This window comes from Puma concolor, chromosome C2 (assembly GCF_028749965.1).
Source record: "Puma concolor isolate L17-30 chromosome C2, mPumCon1.1.hap2, whole genome shotgun sequence".
NCBI classification, from domain to species: domain Eukaryota; kingdom Metazoa; phylum Chordata; class Mammalia; order Carnivora; family Felidae; genus Puma; species Puma concolor.
This window is the reverse complement of record NC_141675.1, coordinates 158,434,337-158,444,013: the sequence shown is the minus strand read 5'-3', so window position 1 is coordinate 158,444,013 and position 9,677 is coordinate 158,434,337. Positions and strand designations below refer to the sequence as shown.

General features: G+C 57.5%; 1 protein-coding gene, 1 long non-coding RNA gene and 1 other non-coding gene across 10 annotated transcripts in view; all 3 read right to left on the bottom strand.

Annotated features, from left to right (window-relative positions):
- Nucleotides 1-337: 337 nt before the first annotated feature.
- Nucleotides 338-3,079, bottom strand: LOC147577661 (uncharacterized). The gene is made up of 2 exons (XR_015240513.1): nt 1,561-3,079; nt 338-1,429 (listed from the first exon to the last, which is right to left on the bottom strand). It is a non-coding gene; the product is annotated as an uncharacterized LOC147577661 (long non-coding RNA).
- An 821-nt stretch (nt 3,080-3,900) lies between these two features.
- The window catches only part of TRPM2 (transient receptor potential cation channel subfamily M member 2), a 54,893-nt gene continuing 49,116 nt past the window's right edge, over nt 3,901-9,677 (bottom strand). For 4 of the 8 annotated variants that reach the window (XM_086676107.1, XM_086676108.1, XM_086676106.1 and 1 more), the window contains 5 exons: nt 9,059-9,164; nt 7,394-7,495; nt 6,172-6,240; nt 5,861-5,977; nt 3,901-5,276 (listed from right to left, as the gene is read on the bottom strand). In XM_086676107.1, the coding sequence (XP_086532233.1) occupies nt 5,151-5,276; nt 5,861-5,977; nt 6,172-6,240; nt 7,394-7,495; nt 9,059-9,164 (520 nt within the window). In that variant the 3' untranslated portion in view covers nt 3,901-5,150. Of the gene's footprint in view, nt 5,277-5,858; nt 5,978-6,171; nt 6,241-7,393; nt 7,496-9,058; nt 9,165-9,677 lie in introns of those variants that run through there. The other 4 variants (XM_086676110.1, XM_086676112.1, XM_086676109.1 and 1 more) reach the window with 3 other exon arrangements.
- Nucleotides 9,029-9,105, bottom strand: LOC112850595 (Z6 small nucleolar RNA). The gene has a single exon (XR_003222701.1). It is a non-coding gene; the product is annotated as a Z6 small nucleolar RNA (small nucleolar RNA).

Sequence of the window (9,677 nt, the reverse complement as noted above, 5' to 3'; positions counted from 1 at the left end):
GACCGGTCACTCAACATCCCAAGCACAGGCTCCTGGAACCACTGGACGTACTTTCTGTCCCTTCTGCTGTACGTTTTTGTTCTAATGTGACTGTTCTAAGAGTGTGGAGCGTGTGGCCCCGTCCCAGAGCCGCCTTGGCAAAGTTGCTGAGATCTGCTCGGTGGTGTATATAGAGCACGCCTGGTTTTTGTGAATGTCCTGTGTGTGTCTGAGAACCGTGTGTCTCCTCTGGGCCTCTTGCTGCTGCTATTGGGGTGGGGGGTACAGAGCCATATACACACACATATATAAGCAGTGTATGCTTATGTATGTGTCACGTGTGTATGCATGCTAAAAATTGTTTTTAATGATTTATTTATTTTTGAGACAGAGAGACCCAGAGCACGAGCAGGGGAGAGGCAGAGAGACAGGGAGACACAGAATCCAAAGCAAGCTCCGGGCTCCGAGCTGTCAGCCCAGAGCCCGACACGGGGCTCGAACTCACAAGCTGTAGGATCACGACCTGAGCTGAAGTCGGATGCTCAACCGACTAAACCACCCAGGCGCCCCTGTATGCATGTTACACTTAAGTTATTATACAGATAAATATATATTTCTTATTATGTATATAAATACGTTGTACATCATTTATATAACTTATGTGTCGACAAACTTACGTATAAGTTGTACATAATGTATATATGCTTAATATATACATTATATATATAAATACATAACATGTATGAATGTATATATGTGCACACACACACCACACAGAGTGACTTCGGTCTTCATTGTGTTATTCACATTCTGCCCTATTTTCCTCTTCCTCTTTGATTTCTTGATTTCTGAGGAAGTACCTCAAATATTACTGTGAATTTGCCAATTTCCCCTTGAATTTCTATCAAGTTTGCTTTACATATTTAAAAAGCGAGGGTGTTGGGTGGGTAACGTCTCCTGACAGCGATGCCTTCTCCGTAGATGGATGCCTTTCTCTAACCCAGGACCCGCGTGTGCTCCTTCGAGAAGGCCCAGACCGGGGTTGGCGGTCGGCTTAGCGCTGTCTCCCTAACCATTCTCTCTGAGAGCGTTTGCCCAGACGACTTCTCCACTCTGCCAGCTCTTCTGAGTCTCTCTGTCTCAGGTGATACAGACAAATACATAGAAAACAATAGAAATGAGTCGGGTTATTATTTTTTTTTAACAGTCCGAGTCCTTTATTTCCAAGCTGCCCCATGCCTCCCAGAAAGCACAGTAGATACGTTCTGCTCAGAATCCTTTCCTGAGCTACCCACCCCCCGTGGAAGAAGCCCTCCCTGCCCGTCTCTACCACCGTCGCAGCGTGGCCTGGCCTCTCAACTGGAAGGTATCCCTTGCACACTTTATGCACCATCAGACTGACCATGCTCCCTTTTCTCACACCCGAGTGTCTCCCGGTTGATCTGTTTTGCTGTGAATGCAAAAAATTAATTAAGGTGGTTTGATAAGGCATCATCCTATTTATTTCTTGTTCTTCAGCCTCCGTCTCTTGGCGATCTGCCCCTGGCCCCCTTCAAGCGGCTGCCCACAAGTCTGACGTACTCTGCAGCTCCTGCTTAGTCTTCTTAGCGTCCTGATCCTTCCGAGCAGTGTGCCGACGTCCCTGCTGGAGGACACGCGGAGGAACAAGACCCTGGGCGCTTTGGCCCGAGGTTTCTCGCCCTCTCTGTTTAGGGGCATTCTCACAACGTGCTGGCGGACGGCCTCTTCCTTCGAGAGACTGAAAAGCTCGCGGATCCCGCTAGTTCGGAGTCCGTGGGTCAGTGAGGCCAGCAATATCCTTCTCCCCTGTCCCACAAGGACCAAGTGGAGAGCACTGAGATTGGCATCCGCGACGCACCCCGAGCAGAGTCGCGCTTTCTACCCCCCTCCTCCCGGGTCGGTAGCAGGAATCCCCCTGCTCAGCAGCAGGCGGACGCGGCCGTGGGTCAAGACACCCCCCCTTCACGGGGAGGCCTTGTCCGTCACGGCCACCTGTGACCCACACCACGTCACCCCTCCATTCTCCCCCAAGTCCACCCAGCGTCTGCGGCCATTCGCTTCTCAGAAAAGGTACGAGGTTTCCGTTCAAAGAGTTTCCGGCAGCCGGTAGCTGGGAAGACGTCCCGCATCATCCTGAAGCAGCCCACCACGTCCGAGGCGCCACGAGGAAGAACGAGTTGGGTTGTTTTTTATCTCACTATGAAAACCCCGATTCACACGTGTCCTGATCACTGAGGCGTTTTGAGTGTCTCCTCTCGTTCTATTGCACAGCGACCATCCTCCGCTGGTTCCTGTTTTTCCCCGATTTTGTCGTTCCACTTGACCCCGCCGGGGGTTCACAGTGATTCGTGTGTGTCTGTCCCGCCAGCGGCCGCTCGCCCCGCAACAGCCCGGCTTGCTGCCCGCGTCCGGGAGCCGCCGCCGTCCGCGCGGAAGTGTGGCCGGCCAGCCCGCCCCCATCGTCCTAGGCAAGAGGACACCCGTGCGCTGGGATCGCCCTCCACCGCCAGCTGCCAGTGACCCCATCGGGGCTTTAGTGCTGAGCGCTTGTTAAATTTTCTTTTTACGCTGTGCCCCAACAGGTGTAAGACGCAGCCATACATCTTAATGGTCTCTTGGCTTACACAGAGCTTGGGCTGTGCACCTGTGCACACGTGTGTGTGTGTGTGTGTGTGTGTGTGTGTTATTGTGTCCGCCCCACCCCCAAATTCATATGCTGGAGCCCTATATCCCCTTGTGGCTGTATTTGGAGGTGGGGCCTCTAATATTGTAATTAAGGTTAAATGAAGCCTTAAGAGTGGAGCCCTGACGTCATAGGATTAGAGTCCTTCTGAGAGGAGACACCGGAGCACTCGCTCCCTCTCCGTGCACACACTGAGGACAGGCACTCGGCACACAGCGAGAGACAGCCGTCCCCAAGCCAGGAGGGGAGCTCTCACCAGAGACGGGTGCTGGCCCCTGGGTCTCAGACCTCCAGCCTCCAGGACTGGAAACAAGTCCATTGTTTAAGCCGCCCCGTCTGTGGAATTTTGTTACAGCAGCCCAGCTGAGTCCGCGGTTCGCTTTTCTGGAATCCGTCTTAGAGTTCTTTTCGCTTTTCTGGAATCCGTCTTAGAGAAGTTCTTTTAAAGGGCAACCCTCTTGCACTGCTGGTGGGAATGCAAACTGGTGCAGCCGCTCTGGAAAACAGTGTGGAGGTTCCTCAAAATATTAAAGATAGAACGACCCTATGACCCAGCAATAGCACTGCTAGGAATTGACCCAAGGGAGTCAATACAGGAGTGCTGGATGCAGAGGGGCACTTGTACCCCAATGTTTACCGCAGCACTTTCAACAATAGCCAAATTATGGAAAGAGCCCAAATCTCCATCATCTGCCAAATGGATAAAGATGTGGTTTATGCATACGATGGAATACTACTTGGCAACGAGGAAGAATGAAATCCTGCCATTTGCAACAATGTGGACGGAACTGGAAGGTATTATGCTGAGTGAAATAAGTCCGTCGGAGAAGGACAGATACCATATGTTTTCACTCATATGTGGAACTTGAGAAACTTCACGGAAGACCATGGGGGAGGGGAAGGGGAAACAGCTTCAGACAGAAAGGGCGGCAAACCGTAAGAGACTCTTAAATACGGAGAACAAACTGACAGTTTGAGCTGGGAGGAGGGGCAAATGGGTGACGGGCACCGAGGAGGGCACTTGCTGGGCTGAGCACTGGGTGTGGTATGTAAGTGATGAACCACAGGAATCTACCCCTGAAGCCAAGAGCACACTGCATACATCGTATGTTAGCTAACGTGGCAATAAATTATATTCATAACTAAATAAGTAAACAATAAAATAAAAACGAAGATCCTTCAGAAAGGATGCACACGAGCGACACATTTCCTGAGTCTTTCCATTCTAAAATGTTTTTATTCGGTGCTGCCAGTCGGATGCTAGTTGGGAGTCTAGATAAAAAACCAAGGCCCCCCCACACCTGGGCGTGGGCAGCCACGGAAAGGGCGTGGCCTTGCCGAGTCCCAGCCTGGGCACCGGGGGCCATGCTGGAGGCGGGTCCAGGAGGATGAAAAACGGGGGGCCGGTGGGGGTGGACTGGTCTGGGCCCAAGGAGCCTGCAGGGTGTCCAAGGGGAGGAACCCGGGGGGAGATGGCCACAGGAGACGCCCTCGGGCCACAGGCAGCTGGGCCGCGGGCCGGAAGAGGTCTCAGTGGCCCAGACACAGCCCCCTGACCACTGCCCATGTCTGTAACTTTGTCTGTAGGGAACACAGAGAGGCTGGCCGGGCTGGTACGGGCAACAGATTTAATGTTGGGTTTTACGATATCCTGGCCCTGATGACTGTTGGCGGTTTATGCTGATGGCTTGTGAGTCATGGACACTGAGCAGAGCGGCGCCCCCACCATCTAGGCCCACCGCCTGCCCCGCCCTGGGCTCACAGGGAGCGCTGTGCGTGGAGAGCCCCTGCCCGGATCCCCAGGACAGCACAGAGGCGGACACACTTTGACCCCCAGAGAAGGCGTGTGCTCGCCTGGCTCTTGCCCCTCAAAGGGGCTCAGCCCTGAGAGGCCAGGGCAGTGAACTGAGGCTCCCACGGGGCCCCACCCCAGGGCAGGTGAGGGTCCGAGTGAAGTCACGGTGGGTGCCGCCTCTGGGGTGTGGGCTCCAGGACAAGGCCACAGTCCCAACTGTGCAGGAAATGCGGGCCTTGGGCCAATGCACATCTGGTGGTGGGCGAGCTGCTCACGACGTGACCAGGAGGGAGTCACCTGGGCTGAGGGCTGAGGCCGCCAGGGGCAGCCATGGCTGGCGGGATCCTAGGAGCCACGCCGGCCATGAGGAATGGCCGTGTGACAAGGGCCGGCCCGTGCCCTGCCTCGGCTCTCCTCTCAGGGCGCCCTGACGCCCTCCAATTCACAGGCTCGTCTGCTCAGTGACTCGAGGTGGCTGTGAGAAGCAGCAGATTCCCAGACCACACCGCGAGGTGTCCCAGCAGCAGCCCCTTGCCCATCCGAGGCCCAGGGCGGCCCGTGCCTTGGGTGGCTGGCCTCGGCCTGAGTCCCTGGCAGCCGAGCTTCCAAGGGGGCTGTGGGTAGACCAGCCTCACCCACCCCCGGCATCGGGACCCGGCCAGAGTCCATGGGTCAGTAGAAAGCCCCATACAAAGTGGCCACCTTCTGGAGGATGGTCTTGTGGTTGGCATACAGCGGGATGCGCCTGTCCACGACCTGCCATCGGACGGACATCCCGGGGTCACAGGCATGCAGGTGCTGCAAGGGCAAACGTAGGTCCTGACTCCCTCCTGAGCTGGCCCCGCCTCTGCCCCACACCCCAGAGCTGCGGCTGGGCTCAGAAGGGCCCGGTGGGGGGGGGGGTGACACGCGCCCCCGGTCTCTGCCTAGGGCTGCCTCCCTGTATTCTTCTATCAAAGGGGAGAAAGAACAGCTACTTCAGGCATGACGGGAAATTCCCACCAAGCTCTGAAAGTCCTTGACGAGAAAAGAGCAGGTGGCCTTCATCTCAGGTGTTCTGTCCTTTAAATCCAGTCTGGATTAGGGACGGTGGGACTGATATAAATGTGGAGACATTATCCCCATGAAGGCATGGGAACCAGCCTCCCCCAGGGAGTCCCGTCCGAGGGTCCCCATCCAGCCACCTGCTGGTGCCCTCTCGCCTCTCCCAGTGCCTCTCGGAGCCCTCTGCTCTCTGCAGCCCCCGCTCTCTGGTCTTGGCCAGCTCCGGCCCCCTGGGAGGCCAGGCAGACCCCTCCTGGAGGCCCCGAGTGACCCCCAGAGCTCACTCGCCTGCATCTCCCCCCCCCCCCCAACCGGGAGCCTGCGGCCCAGGCCCATACAGAGTTCAGCCTCTTCAGGTCCATGTCGCTCTGGTCTGAGAAGTGGATGCTGATGGCCACGGTCTCAATCCAGGCGTTGTCCGTGTTCCTTGGGTCGTCCACGTACCCTCTGTATACCTGGGAGGCAGCGCAGGGGTGAGCCGGTCCGCCCCGGCTTCCTCCCCGAGGGAGGGGCCCCATGCACGTCCTGCGCTCTGTCCCGGCCCAGGGACACTGAGCACAGCCGTCCACTGCTCCCGGGGCCCCGCCGGGCTCTCTCCCTGCCCCGTGCCGCCTGCTCCCCAACACCACCTCCCGCGTGCCCGACCCACCGCGGGGTCCGCGCCTCCCTCAGCGCCCTCCTGGTCTCTGGTTTGGCATCCACACCCGCCTCGACTGTCCTCGGGAGGATAAAAAGGGATGGCGGACGTCACAAACATTGCACTAAGTGAAAGAAGCCAGACGCCAAAGCCCGCGTGCGTCCTGTGTGATTCCACTTACAGCCAGTGTCCTGAACAGGCCGGGACGCAGAACAGAACGCAGGTCAGTGGGTGCCAGGGAATGGTGGGGGGAAAGGCAATGACTGCTCATGGGGGATGGAATGTTCTGGAACAGGTGGGAGGTGATGGTGGCACAACATGGCCAATGCACTAAATGCCACTGACCTGTTCACTCTAAAATGGTTAATTTTATGTTATGTTTCACCTCCATAAATAAACTACTTAATTCTTTTCTACAAAGAGATGGTGCTATTCCCTGGGGCACTGCACAGGACAGCCCTTATGAAATGACCAGGTTCACGGGTCAACACCCTAAATATCAGCGATCGCCTGTTCCATCCTAAGATAGGAGAGACACAGGACCAGTACCAACTCTGGGTCCACCGAGAGGACGTTCAAGAAACCATGACACAAATCATTATGCGACCATGGAAAAGCGGAGGCAAATTTGTAAATATGAGCATTGCAAATTAAGTGAAAAAGCAAGTTACAGAGAAGCGTGTGCTGTGTGGCCCTGTTTGTATTAAGAGTGTATGGGTGTTCGAGCGCAGAGAGAAAACTGGCAACAGAGCCCGCGGCAGGCGTGTAAAGAAGTAAACAAAGTCTGGAGCGGGGCTCCTGTGGGTGAGTGTGAAGGGGCGTGTGTTACACCAAACGTGTAACGTACCGCTTTCGTAACTAAGAAAAGACGGTGGAGAATACAGGCCCCCCGCCCCCACCCCCGTCCAGGCCTTGGGGAGCCGGGCGCTGGCCCAATGCCCCCTCTGCCCTCGGAGACTCAGACACTGTGGTCCCATGCACCCATGTGCTCCAGGGCAAGAGTGTGTGTGGCGGAGGAGGCGGCCTGCCCCCCCTGACCTGGAGAGAAGAAGGTCAGGGAGGGAAGGCAGGTGCCCAGGGACCAGAGCCAGGGCCACGCCTCCTGGTCCCAGCTCCTTCCTGGGGTGGGAGCAGGGTCCCCAGTGTCCCATCCGGCTCACCCTGCAGCCCTCCCCACCAGCACACCGTGGGTGGCCGGGGCACACAGATGGGACTGCAGCAGAGGCCACCTTACCTCTGTGCCCTGCGTCAGCAAGTTCTGGAAGGAAGACCAGAACTCTCTACGGAGGACCTGCTTCAGCTTCCGGGGCAGTATCTCTCCTGGTTCCCGGGAGCCCTGGGCAGAGAGGAGGCAGGGGCAGGTCTGAAGGCTGTTCGGAGACCCACCTCCACTGGCCATCTGCCCAGAGTGGGCAGCAGGCCAGCCCCCTGGAGCCACAGGCAGATGAGTGTCTGGCCGCTTGGTTGTCTCAGGGCTGGAGTGACATTGTCCAGAGTGCACTGCCCACGTCAGCCTGTGCGGAGCAAGGGTGCGTCAGACCAGAGGCACGATGTTTGGGGAGTACGTGTGGGCGCCCATAAAGCAACACGCGCCCTGCCCTCCAGTGCCCTGGCCACCAGCAGAAGGGCACGTTTTAACGATTTTCTTGCATTCCCCTACATGCCGTCTCTCACCTCTGCTCCCCCAGGCTGAGCTCCCAGTCCCTCCCGACACCACCCACCCCAGGGACATGGGCCCTGCACCTGCACTGCCTGGCCTCCACCCCTCCGAGAGACCCTTTTTGTTATTAGCGTCTCTCGAAGTCCACATCACATCCATCTGCTTTGTCCCCTGAGACGCCTGTGCCCCCCAAAAGCTGCAGTGGTGGGGGGACCCATGCAGGGTTGGGGCTATAGGTGCACTGCTTGGAAGATGCCACCAGGGACTGGGCCAGTGTCCCACCCGGAGAGGCCAAAGTGCCCAAGAGGAAGGCTGAATCGTGCTAGAGACTCTCTCCCAGGGGGAGAGGGGCCGGCCCAATACCTGGTTCAGAGTGGTGCTCCTTTAGCTGGGGGGCACAGGGGATCGTGGCTGCAGGGCTGGAGCTGCCCAGAATCCTTGTTGCATCCTGGGGACCCAGTGGAACCACCACCCCACACATGCTCACCAACAGGCTGCCCCCAGGAGAGCGGCCACTGGGCCACGGTGGGTGCCGAGTTGGGGTAAATCACGACTTCCCAGAAGCAGGCTCAGAGGAGAGGCTCCCAAATGGGGCTGCAGCCCAGATGCTGTGCACCGACCCAGAGCCTGTCAGGGAACGTGGTCCTCTTGCCAGGACCCCCAGAACACGGGTGGGAGTCGGGGCAGGCAGACTGATCTGGGAGTAACACCTGGGGGGTCCAGCCCAGGGCCTTCTGCAGCCCAGTTATGTTGATCCCCACAAGGCCCCGGATGCATTCTGGCCTTCAGCCCTGCAACCAGCTGCCATTCCAGAGCTGAGGGGCCACATGCCCCCTCCTCCCAGCCCTGGCCCCTGTCCTGTCCTTAGGGCTCAGCTCAGGGTCGCACACCAAGAGGCAGGTGCCTGCCTGAGACACCTGCATGGGGAGTCATATTTGCCTCCAAGGCCATGAGCTCCTCGAGGACACGCAGCCTAGCCCCTGACGCAGCCGCAGTGCTGAGCCTGGTGCTCGGGACACAGTGCTCACCCCAGAGAGTATCTGAACCCGTTTTCACTACAGCAAAATGAGTAGACAGCAGGGAGAATCCCTCCTAAAAAGCCAAGTACTGGTTTGTCCTTCAGCACCAGGGACAGAGTCCAGAACTGCCCAGGGCGGGGACTGTAGGAGCAGGTGTTCCGTCGTTGGGTGGGATGGATGGAGGGACAGACGCTCTGGACAGACAGCTTGCACGGCTTACCCCTGGCAAGGCCCAGTGTTCCGAGAGGGAGTGCTTTACGACCAGCACTTCGAGCATTTTCTTTATGCTTTTCCTGCAGATGGCTCCATCCTGGTTCCGCCTCCACCTGTAAAAGGGGCAGCTCACAGGGACTCTGCGGTCAGCCCCCCCCCCCCCAACTGAGGAGGACATGGGGCAGACGGGGGCAACCCTGTCTCCTTTCCCAACATGGCTCCAGGGGAAGAACCGAGACGGGGACCATTAGGATGTCTTTCCTGCTTCCACACCACTGGAGGGACTGGAGTGGACAGGCCTTTGAGGAAAATATTTTTTTTATCACGAGCCTCAAAGAAGCACACAGCCTGGCCCCACCTGCTCCTCTCCTTACTCTGGAAATGCTGGGCGGGATTATGTGTATTTTTATCTTGTCTGTGGTCCTGGGCCCTGGCCATGGCTTTGCCTCCTCCCAGAGGCCCACTAACCGAGGGGGGCCCACAAGGAAGCAAGGGCAGCTTCCAGGGGTGGGGACAGGCCTGGGCTTTTCCTAGGGGACAAGGACACCCCCGCCCTGCATCTCGGGTGCACTTACACTTATCCAGGCCCCACCATGAGCCTGGCACCATGCGCCACGTGCGATCTG